Raw genomic sequence first — 21,694 nt, forward strand, 5'->3', positions numbered from 1 at the left:
AGGCTTGGGCTACCTGTGTTAAAACGAAGGTTGAAGTCGTTCAACATGGCTGTCAAGCTTGTAGTTTTTGACATGGCAGGAACAACAGTCGACGACTCAGTTAATGGACTTCCATTAGTGGCTGTTGCTATGCAGGAAGCTTTTAGAAAGCATGGGCTAGAAGTAAGTATCGATAAAGTGAACGAAGTTCGTGGAATGGAGAAGAAAAATGCTATAAAAAATGTTCTTCAAGCCTTGAGAAAAGAGAGCCAAGGTGAAAGTGTGGCGGCAAAATTTCAGGACGACGACGCGCCCGTAGATGCAATTTTCAAAGACTTTAAAGAATCACTAAATACTCACCTCGAGTACATCGATAAAGAAATTCCAGGAACAAGTGAAACGTTTCGAATATTGAAAACAAAGGGAATAAATATTTCGGTAGGAAGTGGATTTCCACACTCAGTAGTAGAAACGATAGTTAAAAATCTAGGTTGGGAAGGCATAATAGATTACGTTTCTAGCGCAGAGAAGGAGGGACATGGAAGGCCTCATCCGGCAATGATTCATGCAGCAATGAAATTCTGCTCAGTTGAAGATGCACGGTCTGTAGTGAAGGTTGGAGATACAAAAATTGACGTCCAGGAAGGAAGGAATGCTGGATGTTGGACTGTAGCCGTGCTCACTGGGACGCAGACTGAGGAAAGTCTGAGAGATTCTAAACCTGATTTTATTATTGCAAGTGTAGCAGATTTACCTTCTGTTTTATCTCAAATTGAGGTAAATTCATAATTTGAAAGAACTGCAGATTTGATAAATTAAAAAAAAAATAGGGGTACTCAATACAAGTAGAAATTCTTATCTTAAGTTCCCAGATAAGAGATGATGGTTACTGTATATTAGTAGTCATGATCTCTTATGTAGGAGGAACCTTACTGCAGTTTTCGATTTCTGCGAAATCGGTAGTTGCAAGCTGCAACCTGAAATTTGATTTTTTGCTACTTTCAATCAAAAATAATCAGCTGGTACCTTTTATATTCTTGACTAAAGGCAATGAAAGACCAATTTGGTTGTTTACGTAATTTAATCATATCTTTTGGATCAAAAAATTTGAAATCATTCTATAGCTAAATATTGTAAAACCTTGGGAAAATTTGAGATAGCATGTATAGGTTTTATAGGGGACAAAATTCCATCCTGATACCTTAAGGCAGCACCCACCTGCTAGCTTCCATGAAAAATATGAATTAATATGTTTATATTAACAGTTTCACTGCTTGTCTGTCTTCCTAACATAAAATTATTTTGTGGTTATAGACAAACATGCACACAGGCAAAGCAGTTATACCAGCAGACACAATCAAAACAGACACAAACAAAAGCAGATACAATCAACTAACCAGAGCCTTACAAGAAGGTAACTATTTCTATAAAATAAATACAATTTATGTATTTGATGTATGGTGCATCATTATGAATTATTTATTTACATTATTTTATCCATGACAATTATCTAAGTTTCTAAGCTATAATGGAAAGGTTAAGCACAACAGAGCTTGGCTTCAAATTAAGTGAACCCTAAAATAAAGTGCTGTTACTGTAAGTTACTGTAGAAGTAACATTTGAATGTTCAAAGTGAAATATGGAGAAATAGGGAGATATTGTGAGTAAATTTCAAGCAAAGATTCTCTTTACCCCTCTTAAGGTCAGTTGAGGTTGTAGTTAAATAACAAGGTCTAACAGGAGACAAGAGAGCTACCCATAGGATGACTTGTGGCAAGTTTATACCCCAATGCCAATATTTGAAGGGTACTGGTAAGATATAAGGGCTAGAATTCATAATCTCTGCTCATAAGGGAATGCCATTGTAGTATGTTTTGTTAGTTAGATGTTTAGTGATAAGTCCAGGTGGTTTGTAGATGTGAACCTAAAGATTGCAGGTACCAACAAGAATAACATCATTCAAGAAGCTTTTTATTTGCCTTTTTAAAGCTTATTACTAACAAATTTATATACTCCAAGAATTTGCAATTACTAATTACATGCTTTATAAAAATTATTTACAAAAATTACTCCAAATACCAAACATGAAAAAGGGTTCAAATATCAAAATACAAAAGATATTTCTGGCCTAATCTACATTAAGTCCAACAACAATTATTAAAATATTAGCTGCCTTTACTTTCAAGGATGCTTCTTGGTGTACATATTGATATTGCTTAGCCAGGAATTTGAGTGCTTGATGGTTGCAATAATGTAAACTGCACTGCTGCTACCTTTGGCATCTACAAATCCCAGGGTGAATGAAATATAGTCACAAAACTATCCCGGCTTATTGTCTTAGTTCTGCTGTTATTTTTCTCCTTGCAAATACATCTTGCTATGTTATCCTGGGAAGAAAGAGCAGCCTTGAGTTTCTGGTACTTCCTGTATCAGTCACATGTCATGCACTCAGCCATCAAAGCCTGACCTACACTTTTACATTTCTGACCACCACTCAATATCGTAATTGCTTTCTGAGAAACTTTGGTATTTTCACTTGAAAATCCCTGCACCAAAGTCATTAGTAGTAAGGATAGAATGTCTGTCTGGAGTTCTGTCATAGGCTCAAGCAAGCAATCTCTTCCACTTAACAATTTAGTTTGTATCATATCTTGTGGTTTTACGATACTTTTGTCTTGTTGCTCTGATCGACAGTTCCTGTTAGTCCTGTTAGCTAGAGTTGAGAAAATTTCTATTTCATGCCACTTTGATGCACTGAAACTATGGTTGTTGATGTTCAATAAAGGTTTGAGAATTCTAACAATTCCTGTGCCACTATGTTCTATAAATGAAATCTCTTTGACATTTCTCCTTGGGATTTTTTCCATCTTATTATCCAGTTCATCATTTCCACTAATAGGACGACTAATGTCATCTTTTGAAACCAATTCATTCATCTTGGCAGACGATTTTGCCAATTCAGTTAACTGATTGTCATCTGTCTTGTCACTTGTTTTTGCCTTCAAAGACTTCACGCCGTTACTGCTTTGTGTGTAGTCATTTAAACTAATGCAGTCCTGTCTAACCAAATCACCTATTCCATCAGGAATGCTTGCCCATCTTGCCATTACCCCAGACAAGTTCGTCCCAGAATGATTACTAACCAGATTATCAAAGGCGTCACTTGTGTTTTTGAGTAAGTCATCGCTTGTCAAAACACTTATGGCATTAGCGAGTGAAGTTTTCACTGAATCAGCTGTAGTTTCAATACACTGAACAACTTCATTCAGATACGTTGCTGACTTTTCCTCCATTAGTTGTTCCTGTATTGTCGCGGTCTGCGCAGGCACCCTTGCCGATAGATTGTTTACAGTCGTCTTAAGTTCCTGAACGGTATTTTCAATATCGTCAACAATTCCATGGGCCTTGAGTACGATCTTAGCGGTGAATTTCAGAGTTATTTTCAAGTCTCTAAGAATGACTTTTATGTCTCGAATCGTGCTGATAAAACCCCCCATCTTCTATGTACTTATCAACCTACTCTGATGCTCGACTCGTCCGAAGATCTCCTCGATGCACGGACCGTTACTGATAAAGTTCTAAACTAACACACAGCTTGGGCAGATGAATTAGAGGTTTGAATTGCTCATCCTATAGAATATTTGCAGTTCCAAAATTTCCTTACTTGCAGTGCCACTTTTCACATTGATAAGATATATTTACCAGTGGAAATGCTTGTTCAGTCGGACTGCGCCCTTTTCCCTGTTTGTAGAAAGAAAACAATGACAATGCAATGAATTCTTATTGATCAGGTGTTCCAGCTTGGCTTTTTCGACACTGGTTTTGGCTAGTTTGAGTCAATCCAAGACGGATTTTCAATTTGTTATGACAATAATATTTTTTAGTCGAGTCTCAAAATAGTTAGTGGACTACGCCTTTTCTAAGCTGGTTTCACTATTTATCAAAATATAGTGACCGTTATAAATAGAATTCTTAATCCGGCTCATGAATGAAATAACCTGCTTTGTTGCACTGAATTTGTTTCGAGATTTTTGAGTCTCTTTATAATGGTAGACTTCTTTCTCAGCTAGACAGTAAGCGTCTGTCATGAGGACTACGCCCTTAAAGAAAGGTGTGTCCACATTTACTGGGTGGCAAGCAATATTTACTAATAAATATGTTAATAAAAAGCCTAGTCTAAGTTAAGGAGGCGTTATTACGAAGAATATTTTGACTTCTTCAAGGATGGGCTTTTAGCAATGCCACAGCAACTAGTAGTTTTTGTTGCTTTTTAAATTTAAATTTAGATTACAATTAAAATTGGAACATTTAATTCAATATATTTGACACAAACGGATGCTACCGTCATCGCTTATATCATAGCATTCTATTTCCAAGTTCGTTCTTGGATTCTACGATAGGAAAACCTAGACCACTTGGTAATAAGGTTATAGATCTGTAAAGTAAATGCACGTGGACTGTCGTCTCTGTATAACATACTAGCCAGTCATCTCAGTGCTTTTCGAATTTGGTTTCTCAGATTCTCTTGTTTACATAGCTTAGCATAAGGTTCTAAATTACGTTTTTATAATCTTTTATTTCTGACATGAACACCTGCAAAATACCTGTTGACACAAGAGATCAATATGCCTTGTACTAAGTTTTTTCTTAGTTTACTTACAATTAGTACTCGATATTGGAACTGAATCGGTACAAATGGTTATTTTGGTAGTCAGTATAGAAATCAATTCTCTAACTCTGTGATTATAAAACTCAGTAATAAGACTCAAAGCTTCCATCTCAGAGGAGGATCCAGAATGCATTGCGAGTGAGACATTTTTTTTATTCAAACAGCTAAAATTTATGTTTCGAAATTAAAAAATCAATTGTACTTAAGAGTGTATTTCATACTTCTTAACGATATCTATTTCTAAATTCTTCAAGAGATTTTGAAACATTTATTACAAATACTGCAATACTTTTTGAGTAATTTCAGGTTCAGTACAAATCCTACAACTGGCTACTTTTATTTGCCGAATTAGTCGAACATGTCTTTATCGAATGCTAAACCAACGCCTTAGTATCAGTAATATTAGTGGTAGAAGTATCGTTACAAAAAAATGTTCACATAAACCGTTGAAAGCCAAAGAAAAAAATAAGTGTGTAAAGGCACTTGGATACTAATAGATCCTCCTCTGCTTCTTTCGTTTACTCTCCGTCTCCCTGTGCGCCAGTGCTGGCCAGTCAACACCAGTCCTAATGCCTGTATCTTCATAATTCTACCACCTGTATTCCATAGGTATCCCGAAAGAATAGGAGTAAGATAAATTTAGCGTTTATTTATTGTCAACTGTCGGATACAACCGTCCTTTGTTTAATAATAGCCATTGGCCATTAGGTACCACCCTCCTAAAACGAGGAAGATAATAGTCGGGGCCCTATTAGCCTCGCTTTGAAGAACATCAAAGCGAGTTCATTACAATTTGCCAGGGTTAAAACCAAACGTTTGATTATTATAACGAGCACAGGCTTTTCAGATCTTTTTTTCTAGGTTCTAGACAATCTGTTGTTATAATGTCCATGTGTTTCACTTAAAGCACCCATGCATATGAGGATGAGGTCGTATAAAGCAAGATACATCAATTATAGGAGGCACGAGCCGTGAACATCAAAAATAAACCACAATTTTGTTACAACCATTCATTTGATAATCTTCATCACTTTATGTTTAACTTATTTAAAAACTTATTTTAAAGTTCCATCATTATTTTTATCCGATGTTATTTTAACCAGTTCAGATAAAGTCTAGTATTAAAGAATGGTCATCATCTGCAACTGCTGCAGATTTCAGCAAGTACTTTTCGGCACGCAGGCAGTATCAGGAAATGTGTTGGTTTTTGGAGCTTGTTTGTTAGACGTCCAGGTTTAACCCTTCCATTTCGCTTGATGGCTACAAACGTGTCATAAAACGCCTTTTGGTAGTACTTGGATGAAGCGAAGGTGATGTAACCACTGCTTTGCATCTTCTCTACAAACAGAGTCTCCTCTCCGCCGGCCTGTTTCTGTGGTAAATAAAAGTCAAACATGTGTTGAAACTAAGACAATTAATCTGCCAGAACTGTTCTCGTACTTTCTTAGAAGTTATCTTACTGTGGAATAGACGATTCCTTTGTTGTTCATGGCCAGATATCGTCCACTAGCAACACCTTTTATCATTTTCAGTCCTGCTCTTCCTACTGACAACAGCTCGAGTTGAACTAAAATGTAGAGGGACGAGAAAAGATTTTTCAACAGAAAAAAAGAAAACAAAGAAAGAAAGTCTGAAGACATCATAACTGATTTCAAGTGAAACAAACCGTAAAAATAACGTAAGTGGCTACGAATCCGCATGACCGGATATGTGACAGAATGAGGGAGCACGCGTATATGATCTTTAAACAGAAACTTTCGGTAACAATATCAATGTATTTTAATACATTTTTAAAAATGCGGAAGTCGTGCAGTTTTAGCAAAAGGATCGTCCAAGAGAATATTAAGTAACTTACTTCATATTCTCTTGGATCGTCTCAGTAGTTCAACCTCTTATAATTTCATCAAATCAGTATATCTCTACTCAATAAATTCTTTGCTAAAGCTCTCTTTCAGGAGTAAAGCATTCAATACTAAAGTCGCTAACATGAAAAATGAACTTTTACTTTTACTAACTTTAACTTTCGCGTCTTACCGAATTTACTAGAGCAGTTTGCAGTACCGCTGACCAGTCCGTTCATGTCAATCTGTAGAAACATCTTGGTTCTGCTGTACAGCTTGCCAATCATACTGATAGAGGTACCTTGAGGAAGGATGGATGTTCTTGACTGGAGCAATGCCGGACGACCAGCAGCAGAAATGGAGGTAGTTGACATTGCGTTAGCAAAGCTTTCATGACTGTTAACCATGATAGTGGCCAAGATTACGAAAAGACGGGTAGATAAAAAGACGGTCATCTGAAAAATATGGAAAAAGGCATTGAAAATAAGATGTTGAAAATGTTTGTTGATGAACGAGATAGTTCATTCGCTTTGATATGAATAAGATCCATGTGTGCCTACTGCAAGAAATTTTCCACAGCACGCGGTTCGTTGAAAGAGAAATATTTGGAAAGGGGGCTTCCATGACGAAGGCGTTTGTAGATTTACTAACATAATGGGTGTGCAAACACAGTGCAACTATTCAAACAAAAAAATCAAAATTGAAAGAATTAACCAAGAGAACCAAACATTTTATCGTACAAGCACGTAGTTCTCGTTACATACCTTTGCCCTGGCTAAAACAGCACCTTGCTTCAGATGTTCTTTCTCTGATGAGAGTGATTTTCAAGCTTGCAAGCCGCATTTTATATTCTACAAGTGAATGGAAAGAATCAGGTTGGGTAGGACGATAGACATGGATGATTTGCGGGGGAAAGTACGATCATATTTGAACGATGCATTCATAAAACCGTGATCAAGTTTTGGGAAGATAATTTCTTGTGATATTAGTATACTTTTTTTACAAACCAATGGAGTATTTGTTATTTTTGTAGTCATTTGTTTTTTGTCACTTGCATTGATGCAAGGTTTTCCGTATAATTAATTTCTAAGATCATTTATATTTAGGGTTTTCGACAATGGTCGTAGACATGGCTTTTACATACAGTTAAAAAGAGTACTAGTTTCGTAGAATAAACGAACATTTTTGTCCGTATAGAACCCGCTGGTATTATCTTCTCTCCGACTTCTCCCATTTTCAACATGAAGTGTGACTTCTAATCATTTCGGCTAGCCAGTTTATTTATTTATTTAGCTTTACCTCACATCATAAAAAAATGAAGAAACTTTCTTTAAAGGAATTACAAGACGTGAGGTAAGAAAGAGCGTCATAGGTTTCCCCAATTACGACTGTCCCTTAATAAAGTGAGATTAAAAAATTGAATATTAACCTATATTAATTACAACAGGAAAGCGCTTTTACTAATGAGCATCCATGTTCTGTAGTCATCAGCCCCAGTCTACGCTTCCTGTTGTTGTTGTTTTTGTTTTTTGCTATAAATAGGGCATGTTTCTCGGGCAATTGATACAAAATATAAATCTAAAACATTTTTTAAACACAGATATCTTCTTAAGAATCTTTTCTCCTTTATTATTGATACGCAAACATATTTGAGATTCTTTAGCTAAGGTTCTTCGACAATGAAATTCAAGTGTTTTCCTTTAGCGGAAGTTGCTGATAGCTTCATTGTGACTTGGACTTGGTAAACACTTTTTTCAAAGCAGTTCTTAGTTCTAGGTTTTTCCTGAAAATTTAAGAAGTATTTGATTAAATAAAGTTATAATTAATTGCAAATAATTGAATATATTAAGGTTTTTCTACAATGGTCGTAGCCATGGCTTTTACATAAAGTTTAAAAAGATTGTTACAGCCTTAAAGTGGCTATAACCCTTCTGACAATATTTACAGTATTGATTCTACATGGGGTAAGGTGTTGAATAACCTAAAAAAAATTCATAGTTTGAGTGCAGCTTCTTGAAGTTATCAAGATTTTTCTATGCTATATCATAAAATACGGCCGGAAACTCAGTTTGTTTTCCATTTGTTAAAACCTTGATTCATGTTGATTGAAGTTTGGCCACATTAAGAGTGTTACGAAACGATCAAAGCATCAAACGATGTTCACATGAATTTGAATCATTTGAGTTATTTTACTAACCCTTGATATTGATCACATGAAATGAAAACAACGTACTTCATAAAGAACGGATGATATTTATTATTTTTATTTTTTAGTAATCAATATAAAAGAGATGTGAGCATAATATGGGACCCTCCTTTAAAGCGAGTGCCGTGTGACATGATTTAACATCTGAACAATGCCATGGAAAAGTGAATTACCCAGGCGGGTGTGACCAATTTAATTCAACAATGATACCATCTTCTCCTTGCCCCATAAAATCATTTGCACAATTTCAAAAATTATTACCATTAGACTCTTATGACTTGAGTGTAACATATAAATAATAATACCAGAACAGGATGACAGACAGCAACTTTTCCATTAAAGTGCACATGAACCCTTCGACAATACTTTCAGTACTGATTCTGCATAAAGTAAATAGTTGATTGGTAAAATATTTCTTGATTTGAGTGATGCGTCTTTAAGTTATGAAGGTTTATACTTCCAATATGTTAATGATGATGACGTCAGGTAAGGTATTTGAGTGTTTTTGTTGTAACTAGTAATACTAAATGCTGGCCATTTTGAAAATAAAAATTGTAAATAGCTTTCATGTAAACCATGAGTAAAATAATGATGCTTTTTAAATACTGTTTCTATGAACCAGTTCGATTTTGTATATTTGATTAAGCCTTAATAGACGTCACACTCATTAGCATATTGGAAGTATAAACCTTCATAACTTAGAAACGCATCACTCAAATCAAGAAATATTTTACCATTCAACTATTTACTTCGTGTAGAATCAGTACTGAAAGTATTGTCGAAGGGTTCATGTGCACTTTAAGTGTTTTTTTTTTTCTTCCATATTTTCTTAAATCTTTTTCATTCGGTTCTTTCATTGATCATAGATCCATGTAGCTAGCCTGCCAGGCTGTGTTTTTATTAAATTTTTTGCATGTTTTTTGCTTAGATCAGTTTAGATAACAAAGGAACTCTGCATGAAAAAAATAGTGAGAAAAATAGTCCAAAATCAACAGTAACCTAAGGTAATAGTTTATAAAAAACATACTATTATCACAAGAAATTATCCTCCAACAAATCATCCATATCTATCGTCCTACAGAACCTGATTCTTTCCATTCACTTGTGACATATAAAATGCTGCTTGCAAGCTTGAAGATCACTCTCATCTGATAAAGAACATCTGCGATGCAAGGTACTGTTTTAGCCATAGCAAAGGTATGTAACGAGAACTACGTGTTTGTACGATAAGAAGTTTATTGCAAGACTTGAACTATGATTACACATATCTTGGTTCTTTCAATTGTGATATTCAAACAACGCCTTCTCTTCAATAAGTCCAGCCCAACAAATTTATTGCATTGGGCTTGTGATGGCAAACTGTGAGAGTTCACTACTTAATGAGACGACGCTATTGCTAAAACTGCACGACTTCCCCATTTTAGTACATTCAATATTGTATCCCAAAGATTCTGTTTATGAGGTCATACTTACGTCACCCTGACATCCGGTCATGGATTCGTAGCCACACGACATTTTTACGGTTCGTTTCACTTGATATCAGTTATAATGTCTTCAAACCTTGTTTATTTTTTATTTTTTGTTGACAAATCTTTTCTCGTCCCTCAACATTTTAGTTCAACTCGAGCTGCTGTCAGTAGGAAGAGCAGGACTGAAAATGATAAAAGGTGTTGCTAGTGGACGATATCTGGCCATGAACAACAAAGGAATCGTCTATTCCACAGTAAGATAACTTCTAAGAAAGTACGAGAACAGTTCTGGCAGATTAATTGTCTTAGTTTCAACACAAGTCTGACTTTTATTTTCCACAGAAACAGACCGGCGAAGAGGAGACTCTGTTTGTAGAGAAGATGCAAAGCAGTGGTTACATCACCTTCGCTTCATCCAAGTACTACCAAAAGGCGTTTTATGACACGTTCGTAGCCATCAAGCGAAATGGAAGGGTTAAACCTGGACGTCTAACAAACAAGCTCCAAACACCAGCACATTTCCTGATACTGCCTGCAGTGTCAAAAAGTACTTGCTGAAATCTGCAGCAGTTGCAGATGATGACCATTCATTAATACTAAACTATATCTTAACTGGTTAAAATAACATCGGATAAAATAATGATCGACTGACGAAGATTATCAAATGAATGGTTGCAACAAAATTGTAGTTTATTTCAGTTTGAGGTTTCATCATTAGTAATATTCAATTATCACCAATATTGTTAAAGGTTGCCCGTATTCTGGTTTATCCCCTGTCCTTAGTCCCCGCCTCCTCCCCCAGCGTTTTATAGTGTCGTCACGCAACGAAACTAAAAATGGCTGCAGGGGAGACTAAAATTTTCGAGATCTTCCATCTCTGGAAAGTTTAGAGAAAATAAGAGAAAAATACCAAATGCCCTTGGCGGGAATCAAACCCACGTCTTCTGGTACTCCAGTCCGATGTGATGTCCGATCGGACTAGAATACCGAAGACGTGGATTCGATTCCCGCCAAGGGCATTTGATATTTTTCTCTTATTCTCTCTACTTCATTATACATACCGAACGCATAATTGAAATGTTTTAAGATCCTTAGAAGTGAAAAGCATTAATCAATGTTGTTTTTCCAACCGGTTTAGGAGTAAAGCTCTTTTAAGAATACCAAGACGACGTTTTAAAAGTAGCAGTCAATAGTGCTTCTTTTTTAAACTCACAGAAGGTCCTAAGGCCCTGTCCACACGTATCTGCAAATTTTTGTATCTGCAAATTTTTTTTGCGGATACGGGTTGCGTCCACACGTGTCCGGGAATTTTTGTATCCGCATCCGGAAATTTCAAAAACGGTCTCCAGAGTGGAAATTTTTGAATACGCCCTAAATACGGATACGCAAATTTTCGAATACGCTGACGTAAACACGATTTTGCGCATGCTCAAAAAGAAAAACTATCCGTCAAAGGGACTAGGCACTAGCGTGCATCACCGGATCAAGAAATTTCCGGATACGTTTGGACAGTGAAAACGATTCGAAAACTATTCGAATACGCTGCGTGTGGACGCGAACATTTTCGCATCCGCAAAAAAGATTTGCGGATACAGAAATTTCCGGATACGTGTGGACGTGGCCTAAATCATTCCATATTGATATGATGCTTTTGCAGCCTGCATTTCCAGGCAAGAAACCTTTCTGCATGCTTCGATTTTCCATTGTTTTACAACTTGCTTTGATATTCTCAAGGAATGAAATGGTTGTATATTCCAAGAAGGAATATGCAATCTTAATTAATTCATTTTAATATTTTTGATATTTTTATCGCTATCATTTTCGTAGTCGTTATCGCTATCGCTATCGTTATAATTAAACCAGCTTCATAGACCTTTTCTGAGTTCAATAAACAGGATGCATTGTGGTCTAGCTTGGGTGCATATAAATTATGGTGAACGAAAGATGGTTGTTGCTTTTTTTTATTATGCTCGGTCTGTACTTCAACAAACTTGTTCAAGATGATCTCGTACAGACCTCTCGCTTGATTAACAAAACCTAATTATGAAATGTTAATTTTAGCCCTAGGAATTGAAGTCAGAGATACACTGGCAAGCAAGAGACGATCAGCATTTGGTGTTGTTTATCGTCAAGTACTGCACAGATTTCTGGTACTTATTGGTTCGAGTACCATTCTTGGTTGCACCGTTATTCCTGATGGCCACAAACGTATCGTGGAAGACGGTTTGGTAGTATTTGCTGGATGCAAAGGTGTGATAACCAGAGCTTTGCAAGACATTCTTGAAAACTGACTCATCGTTTGTGATGGTCTGGAAGGAAAAAAAGGTGAGTTAACATCAGTGAATGGTATACAGTGGGACCAGGGGCGGATCTAAGGGAGGGGTGCAGGGGGAGCGCACACCTCCTCCCCCCTAGATGAACTAATATATACTGCATTATTGGTGTTTGAGTTTATAAGCAAAGGGTGCACCCCATCCAAGAACGAAAATCCTGAATGTTGAACCCCACCCTCCTGGAAAATATCCTGGATGGTGCACCCAATCCTAAAACGAAAATCCTGGATGGTGCACCCCACCCCCCTGGAAAACATCCTGGATGGTGCACCCCACCACCCTGGAAAATATCCTGGATGGTGCACCCAATCCTAAAACGAAAATCCTGGATGGTGCACCCCCCTAGAAAAAATCCTGGACCCGCCCCGTGGGTAACTTTATGAAGCGAAGACTTCTAAACTTTGCCTTGTGCCCACTAAATGGTGTCTGCTGAATATTAGCCACATTACAAAACCTTTCAAAAACACTGATTTTATACATTTTTAGACTGGGACATTTCATAGATTTAAAAAAACAACACTTTATAAATTTTTTCAAAACATTTCATACATCTTCTCTCTTCGAGACATATGGCCGCCATGTCGTATTTCCTTCAACTTAACAAAAGATATTTATTTCACGAACCAATATTGCGGTCATCAACTACAACATGCCATTCTCCTGGAAATAATCAATATATAAATCTAAATCTAAATTCAGGGTTAGGCCCCGTCCACACTATGCCGGATAAATTTGAATTCGAATTTTTATTTATTCGGTTAGGCCTACCGTCCACACTAGTCCGGGCGATTAACCGAAAACGAATTTTTTCGAATACGGTCTCCAGAGTGGAACAATTTGAAAACTCCGGCTAGCCGTATTAGTGTGGACGGAAAACTTTTTTTTCGGTTTCGGTTTGAAAATTCGGATTCAAATTTATCCGGCATAGTGTGGACGGGGCCTTATCGTCTCTTACCGTTGAGTACAAATATCCTTTGCTGTTCATGGCCAGATATCGTCCAGATTTGATACCCTTTATCCTTACCAAGCTAGAACCAACTGAACTGACTTCCAACCGAACTGAAAATTAAATGACGGACGATAAAACCGTTAAACCCAAAACCATTGCCTATTGATGGTTGTCACAGCCGCCATGTTGGATGAATTTAACAAAAGATTCGTCATTAGTCTCTTTTGTTATATCATCCAACATGGTCGCCGTGTCTTTTGTTATTTCATTCTCTTGGGAATGATTGAAAACCAGCAATTGAACGTAACGATATATAATGTATCTAAAACCTAATGACAGATTAGATCAAAAAATTAGTGGATAATAAGTGATAGATTTAATATTTTTATCGACGTTCGACAGAGCAGAAAAACGACAAGCCTGCTACTTTCACAATTTTTTTCTTCATCTCTCATTCATGCTAAAAACGTTTAGTGTTTCATTCGTGCCTCTTGTGCTTTAAACGTTTCATAAAATTCTGCTAACCTCGAGCAATTCTACTTCGAGGTATTAGCGAAAATGTTAGTTTTTGTGCTGATCAAAATATTATCTCTCCCAACGTTCAGGGCGTTATATCTCCAATACTCATTCTTTAAATTTCCCCAAATTTTGGTATTTTGTTAATCAGCCCCAAAAGAGCCTGTTTATGAAATATAAAGCTTATTAACGCATAAACGTCGAAAGTAGAACCCGTTTTTCTGTTCTGTCTCGACGTTCAGGATATTATTGAAAAATGCACTCAATATCATTAGCCTTTCCGCTCAACCCAATGTTTTTTTACTTAAGGGCTATTGAAAAATCATGATGATGTCATAATATGACGTCATGTACGAAACAAAAACAATACCAAGCTTCTTTACACTCCGGAAATCTTTAAGTGTTAAATGTTCAAGTGCTTATACAGTCAAACTCACTCATACGTTGATATAAAATAAACATATTTATTGAAGTGTCTAGTCGTTTTAGCGCTTCGCACTAATTGGGGACACCTTTCACTCATATATACCACCACTACATTAAATGTTCTATGCACACAACGCTCAACTCATGATAACATGCTGATTTTTTTACGTTCCTATCGGGAGTTCAAAGATTCAGTTTATTATTGGAAATTTGATTTTCATCCAAAATTGCTTTAAAACTTGTAACGAATGTCCGTCGTAAATGTCAATTATCCCGGTCTTACAGTGCGGCGTACCTCAAAATGTTCATTTATGAAGGGAGTTTTTGAGCAAAACATCCAACCTCACAGATCAGGTTAAAAAGGTAGCTACAACTGAAGAAATACACTTTTGGTTTTGCAAAAAACCTGTGAAGAACTAAACAATCCGAGCCCAGATTTCAAAATTTGCAACGTTCGTTTCAATCCATTCATGAAAGTTTTCAAAGCCTAGACTGCGAGCTAAGTCCCTCTATTTCCCTTGGTCACTGTTCGTCTGTCTGTCCGTGTCGATTGGCAATCTTCCTCGACCAATCGACAAGGACAAACAGACGGACATTGACCAAGGGAAATAGAGGGACTTAGCTCGCAGTCTACCTGGGGCCTATCTTCTATCACCTTTGGCGATGACAACGCATATTGAAATAGGTGTATGTTCCAGCGAAAAACAAAAACAAAAAATGGCTCTAAACTTCACAATTGTAGGTAGTATTTATAGTTGTCAACTTACTGTACTGGTCGTTGCAGTCTACTGTGCCTCCAACCTGTCCATTCTGGTTGATCTGGAGAAACATTCGAGTCCTGCTGAACAGTTTTACTTGTGCAGTGATCGAGGTTGTCAGTAGTGAAGCGTTGGGGCTTACTTTGAGAACGCTGACAGGCTGTGCGTATGCTGAATGGCCTCCGTTCTTCTTGAATAATGCTGCCAACTGCATACTCACGAAAAGAGCAATGCACATCTTAAAGAACTGAAAAAGCAATTTTTAAGTTAGTAGGATGAACATCATAAAGCCATAATTTAAAAACTTCCACTATCGATTTTCAATGGAAAATTTTATAAACCGTATACTGTACTTTGAAAATGGATTGCAACGTTTAATTGACATAGCTTGTAAAACAAGTTACACACAAGTTACACGCGAGAACCCAACTGAGGCAGATTTTTTAATCTGCTTATACACTCGATATAGCATACACTTAACATATAGATCTTTACCGAGTGACAAAAACACATTTCAAGTTACACACAATTTCCAAAGTAGTCTATTTACTGAAGGCATGCACTACTAACTTATACAAGTAATCTCGTAAATTTAATTTAACAGTGTATTTGCAAACAAATCACTAAATTATTTTTAAGGTATGTAACTTTATAGTAAAATGTTGTTAAAAACGTTTGAACTAAATGACTTTAGTGAACGATACTTGATTCAACATACCTTAATGGAAACCATGTCTTGCAAATTGTATGTGCTCTGTTAGATTCGAAGACGTTTCTTGAATCAGCTGTTACTTCTGCAGAAAACTTCTCTGTGCACAAGGCATCAATTTGATGACTAATTTATACCATTTTCAAAACTGGGTGTAATAGGACACAGGAACTTCAAAAAACCTAACTTAAACACACCCTTGAAAGTTGTTATACCGGAATTAATTTACATTTTACATCGTTTATATAACCCCAGAATCTGTTGTTTTTTTTTTTGGTTTTTTTGGTTTTTTTTTGTTTTTGTTTTTGTTTTTTTTTCCTCACTTATCAAGATTATTTCAAACTGATATCAGTTTCACGTATAGTTTTTCGAAAAGCGTGGTAAACGAACGTGGGATCATTTAAAATTCGGATTGTCCACTGTTTGATCGCTTGGATATTTTTAGTTTATTAACTTTGAACTTAAAATAGAATCATAAGGAATATGCTGTGTTGAAGTTGTAGGAAGTACTTTAGATGCGCCACTTATCGGTGATCAAGAAATCATCTCCGCAAAATGATATGCACACCAATACTCGAGAAGGGATAAAATCAAATTCTACATCATTCGATAATGTTGCAGGAATGTCCTGTTTCTAGTTTTTATTCTTTCAAAAAATATATTCCTCTTATCTTGCTTTTTTGATTCTTCAAGCTATGCTCAGCTTTTTTTCAGGATATTTGACCGATTGGACTTGGAACGCTACTCGAGGGTTGTCGAACGCAATGACAATGTTAAAGTTCAGTTAATGCACCTACATGACTTGAAGATTATCAGATTTCTGGGACAAAAAACAGCTAATATTTTAAGAGGAAAGCATTGATCTTCTTTGTTGGGTCTCTGTTTATGCAGATCAACTTATTATGCTAACGTCATGGCTGATCGCCGTTTAAATTGGCACAAAAAAATCCTATTTCTAACAACTGGACTTAGACTTTACTAAGCCTATTTTTTGTAGTGTATTAGCATGATTTAATAGTTAGTAGACTAATAGACTGGTTAGTAGATTGGCCTATATTTGACCTATATTTATATCGTTTTCTTTTGCGTGTGTCTATTTGTCTAGTATACACTATCTACTTGAAACTGTTTCACGGTCTGAGGAAAATCGCTTTAGCTATATTACATTAGTAAAATAATTATTGCATGATGATTAGTATAGGTAATCGTATGGGGACGAGTAAAATTAAGGATTAGTCTCACGAGTTTTTTCAAAGTTTTGAAATATGAACGAGTCGCGAATAGTTCTTGCTTTGTGTTGATCGGTAATTGTATTTAGCCTTCGTAACAGGTTCCCAGTCAACTAGGGTCAGCAAGTGATTCGCTTACTAAAAATATTTTTAAAGTCAACTGACAATTTTCGATATTTTGGTGAATATATCCAGGGACTGCGGAACCGGGGGGGAAGGGGGGCTGGGGGAGCCCCCCCCCCCCCCCCCCCCACTTTTTGTGAAATTTTAATACATTTTCACTAAACTCGGCCCCTCCACCTTGCCATACAATGTCACTATGAGCCCCCCCAATCAAAACTGCAAAACTGCTCCGCCGTCCCTGATATCTCACTTGGTTTTTAAAGAAAAACAGAAAAAATCGAGTTTGGGAAGAAAAAAGGTATTTTAAAATACTTTTTTTCTACAAACACACGTTGTTTAAAACACAGTTTTTAAATACCAATTTTTAGAATAAAAAAATCAAGTGTGTAGTGGGGAATCCCCTAAAGACCTCACTCGCGTGGGAGGACATCCATGCACTCCCAACAAGGTACTTCCTGCTGTAAGAGGGAAAAAATGAATAAACGTTTCTGAATAATTTTGTAAAATTTTTATTGTATATAAATAAATAAATATATACAATTTACTTTATATGGGCCTAATTGGAAATAAGCTCACTGCTTTATTAGTTCACCCGATGATTATAACTTATAGCCTGCTAGTTGCTCATCCAATCAGAATGCAACATTGATAATAGACCGCAAGTTGAATTTGACTAATGTATATAGTAAGTACTAAAACTACTCATAATCTATCACGAATCCTGTGCTCTGATTGGGTGAGCTTCGAGTGGTCTACAACTGTACATGTACCCATTTATTTGAACAATCAAACGATTACACCTCTCGCCAAATAGAGTAGACCATTCGGGCTGCGGGTCTAGTTGTCAATTAACAAGTGATTTTTAATTGCTGAACAGATTAAGAGTGAGCGCCAAAAACTATTTTCTTGAAGAAAGGCTGTTGTACACGGCTAAAATCTTGTTATTCAGAAAGTTTAACTTGTTTGGAAGTGGAGATGACCAATGAAAGTGGGATCAAAGTGTTAACCCAAAGCAAAAATTTGAATCGAAAATGAGGTTTAGGCCTTCACTTGCTTATTTCCCATACATTTTCTATCAAAAAGCCTGACAAAGCTACATTCACAAATGCAACAAAACATCTTTGTACAATTGAAAATACCGCTTCAAACAGGCATTTTATCATAGTACATCAGTTTCTAACTGTTAAAAAAGGCTTTGAGCGCTTGGCCCAAAACAAAAATTGGGATCAAAATTCATACGAAAGTCTTAGTTTTTGGAACTTTTTGCCATTAATGCTCGTTATCGAAAAAAATTTCCTCTTAATTAAATAAAATCACTCTATTCCGTTGAGAATACCAACGGTCTTGAATACAAATATATTATTGTTTAAGTATAGCACGCTGCTAAACTATAACTGCAGGTATAAACATAGAACCTATGCAATTACATTTAATATAAATATATAGATTATATAGTAAATTTTGTATCAATGATGTAACAATTTAATATATTTAATTTGTACCAGGGACTCCCCTAAGCCATACCATTCATTCTTATACTCTTCAGTAACTCAACGAGAATATAAGGAAGGATAAGTTGGACGTGCCGTGAATGACAGAGACAGGTAGCACGAATGGTTTAACGGTTGGTTTAACTGCAGGAAAACATAAGATCTACACTGAATTATACATAGTATCTATAGTATCTATAATTTTTGTATCAATGATGACATTCATTCTTATACTGTTCAGTAACTCAACGAGAATAAGTGGATGGTTTAACTCTAAAATATTGCCATTTCCATTCCGTTTGATGAACCCGCCAACTTCAGGTACTATCGTGAGATGTACGTGGTTGGCTACCGTCAATCAAGCATTGAAATCATTGAATCAAGAGCTCTCTTAGAGGCTTATCAAATAGTTTATTTTTAGTTTAGTTTATTGGGGACTGGCGTAACGAAGATGAAAGAAAGAGGTTCGGGCATGTTCTTTAGCTTTCCAAACGGTTTTAAAAGAAGCAAAGTAACAATTTCGTAAACTGAGGTTTTTACTTGACATATTTTCCATATTCAGAAGTACAAAGAAGCGGTTTGATTTACATTCTTCGTTTGCAATAGACGTCATAGCCGCCATGTTGGAAGAATTTGACAAAAGATTTTTTAATTAATTCTTTTGTCATATCTTCCAACATGGCGGACATCCCTTTTGTTATTGTGCTCTCTTGGGATTAATTGCAAACCAAGAATAGTTTTAAATTCGTTGAACCTGTAGCTTAAGCCACGATTCTGGTCAGATCTAGCCCGGGCTGAATTATTTCTTCAATTCTGCCTAACTTGATGTTTTCAGTCGTTTAGTTATTAATCTATTGCTGAAAAAGAATATTTTCCAGATCGAACCATGAACGAGAATAAGGACTCAGATTATTTCTAGCCCTTGTTGCAGATAGAGAGTGAAAGCCTGGCTTGATTCGTTTCTAAAGATGGAATTTTTAGGTGGAAACAAGACGCTCTTGGAGCGTGCACTGGGCTTCCCAATGTGCGGGTATGCTGTAGCTTATTTAACACCTAATCTTTGTTATGTACCGCTATTTGGGGGTAGGGGGTACTTTAATTTGGAACATTTTGGGCGTATATTTTTTTCCAGAAGTTCCGAATACTACCGATGCGGTTTTGTAGACGGAGAAAACAACGCTGCGTTACTGACGTCACTAAGTTTGATATACTCTCGATCTTGAATTACACAAGAATCTTGACCTGACTTTCACCTGACTAAGACTCGTCGCGTCTCGAGGACGAAATAAATATATTTATTTCAGGAACTCGTTAAACACTACGCGGTAACAAAGCTGGTAACTTTGGCCGCCAAAAGAAAATCACCAGAATAGTGTTAGAGTATACCCAGAAGTCTTCACGGCACCACCCACTAGTCCTTTGCGGGCATGCATTGATCCAAGTGCAGTAAATGTTCTGGTCAGTAAAGATAGGAAAGCATAGGTCTACTTTTCGCAGATTGATATTCCTTATGTGACTGATTTCACTAAAAAGATTGCCTTTTTTGTTGAAAATTTAAGTCTAAAAAAAAAAGTATTAAAGAAAAAAAAAGAAAAATTTTAAGTGGATAACATGTGATTCGAACCCACCAAAATAAAATCAAAAAATCGATTCAACTTTGCCATACCCCCGAGACATCCGCAGAGCTGAGGCGTCGTATGGACTTCGGACCTGACGGCGATTAAATCCTTCTGCCCTTGACGCAAGAAAATGTTCTAGCCGAAGCATCAGGGGAGAGACCAGCCGGCCCCCAGACCATATCGGCTAATCCCTTGCATCTCTGCCACGCACGGAATCAGTTGAAAATATAATGTTAAAAAGTCTAGTCTATTCGGTGCATTGTTTTCACGGCTATTGTTATGCTGATTTACCTGGAACCGTGGTCCAGTGGGTAAATCGTTGTCGTTCAAGATACTGAGTCAAGCTCGTGTGAGGAGGGTTAGCACTTGGATGGGTGACCTAAACATTATACCTACTCACGCTTTTGCTCCTTTTTTCCCCGTTTTTCTTTTTTGATTTTCAAATAATAGAATATAGAATAGCGAAACTTTATATTTTTGAGTAACCTATTCCTGTCTACCCAAATCCGTCCAATTCAAATCTAGCTAGCAGAGGAGAAATCTTAGGGGGGAAAATGAACTGCCGGCCATTCATTAGCATTTTCATTTAAAAGTATAGACGTTTCATTTAAAAATCCAGCTCAATCCATACGATAACACAAACCAAACTTGAAACTCAAATAAACCTTTTTGTGTTTTCTATAATCGTTTATATCGCTAGCATCGTTACATTAAATTTTTTTAAAAGTAAAAAAAACTTTTAAAACAATGACTTAAAAGAATTAAGGTGAATGCGATCTGCAACGGAGAATGGAAGTCTAAAAATTACATCGACATAACGCGTCCCTCTGAAGCGTGTGAAAGAAAGTGGAGTGTTCAAAGTCTTACAAAGATTACAACACTCAAAAGGACACAAAAGTAAGCTTATGATTTCTATTAGATATTACATCTACAGAACACGTCCCTCTGAAGCGTGTGAAGTAATGCGAGTACCCGGAGTTTTACAAAGAACACAAATATTCAAAAGGACGTTAATGTAAGCTTATGATTTCTATTGCTTAATTACATCGACATAAGGCGTCCCTCTGAAGCGTGTGAAGAAAAGTGGAGTGACCGGAGTTTTAATAAGATCACAACATTCAAAAGGACGTTAATGTAACCTTATATTTTCTTTTAGATTTTACATCGACATAAGCCGTCCCTCTGAAGTTTGTGAAGTGAAGCGGATTAGCCTGAGTTTTACAGAGATCACAATACTCAAAAGGACGTTAATGTAAAATTATTTTCTTTTAGATTTTACATCGACATAAGGCGTGCTTTTGAAGCTTGTGAAGAAAAGTGGAGTGACCGAAGTTTTATAAGGATCACAGCACTCAAAAGGACGTTAATGTAAGCTTAT

The 21,694-nt window shown here is 36.5% G+C and overlaps 3 protein-coding genes across 10 annotated transcripts in view; 2 read left to right on the plus strand and 1 right to left on the minus strand.

Moving 5' to 3' along the window:
• On the plus strand, positions 1–21,490 carry LOC116289047 (uncharacterized). Of its 6 annotated transcripts, none has more exons than XM_089027149.1 (4): positions 1–756; positions 1,294–1,393; positions 12,226–12,489; positions 21,473–21,490. In XM_089027149.1, exons 1-3 carry the CDS (start codon positions 46–48, stop codon positions 12,453–12,455), a joined length of 1,041 nt encoding a protein of 346 aa, XP_088883275.1. In that variant the 5' UTR covers positions 1–45; the 3' UTR covers positions 12,456–12,489; positions 21,473–21,490. The 6 variants fall into 6 exon arrangements, with proteins under 6 accessions (XP_088883275.1, XP_088883274.1, XP_031551793.2 ...); XM_089027151.1 differs by lacking the exons at positions 12,226–12,489; positions 21,473–21,490 and adding exons at positions 9,777–9,892; positions 10,312–10,418 and having other exon boundaries at positions 2–756; XM_089027150.1 differs by lacking the exons at positions 12,226–12,489; positions 21,473–21,490 and adding exons at positions 9,777–9,869; positions 10,312–10,418 and having other exon boundaries at positions 2–756.
• LOC116289048 (uncharacterized) lies at positions 1,964–4,045 on the minus strand. Its single transcript, XM_031695935.2, has one exon. The coding sequence runs from the start codon at positions 3,474–3,476 to the stop codon at positions 2,409–2,411; it is 1,068 nt and encodes a 355-aa protein (XP_031551795.2). The 5' UTR covers positions 3,477–4,045; the 3' UTR covers positions 1,964–2,408.
• Positions 18,653–21,694, plus strand: part of LOC116289045 (lysosomal alpha-mannosidase) — a 9,906-nt gene continuing 6,864 nt past the window's right edge. For all 3 annotated transcript variants that reach the window (XM_089027145.1, XM_089027147.1, XM_089027146.1), the window contains exon 1: positions 18,653–21,684. The gene's annotated coding sequence lies outside the window, so the exon portion shown is untranslated. The remainder of the gene's footprint in view (positions 21,685–21,694) is intronic.

The sequence above is a fragment of the Actinia tenebrosa genome, unplaced genomic scaffold (genome assembly GCF_029948245.1).
Source record: "Actinia tenebrosa isolate PJP-AT-01 unplaced genomic scaffold, QUT_ActTen_1.0 PGA_scaffold11__36_contigs__length_13525064, whole genome shotgun sequence".
Lineage (NCBI taxonomy): Eukaryota > Metazoa > Cnidaria > Anthozoa > Actiniaria > Actiniidae > Actinia > Actinia tenebrosa.

Excerpts from the sequence above, each read along its gene's own strand:
- LOC116289047 (XM_089027149.1), top strand. The coding sequence starts at position 46 with ATGGCTGTCAAGCTTGTAGTTTTTGACATGGCAGGAACAACAGTCGAC. Across the intron at positions 757-1,293 it reads CTGTTTTATCTCAAATTGAG|ACAAACATGCACACAGGCAA; the intron begins GTAAATTCATAA and ends TTGTGGTTATAG. Across the intron at positions 1,394-12,225 it reads AACCAGAGCCTTACAAGAAG|CCCTAGGAATTGAAGTCAGA; the intron begins GTAACTATTTCT and ends TGTTAATTTTAG.
- LOC116289048 (XM_031695935.2), bottom strand. The coding sequence starts at position 3,476 with ATGGGGGGTTTTATCAGCACGATTCGAGACATAAAAGTCATTCTTAGA.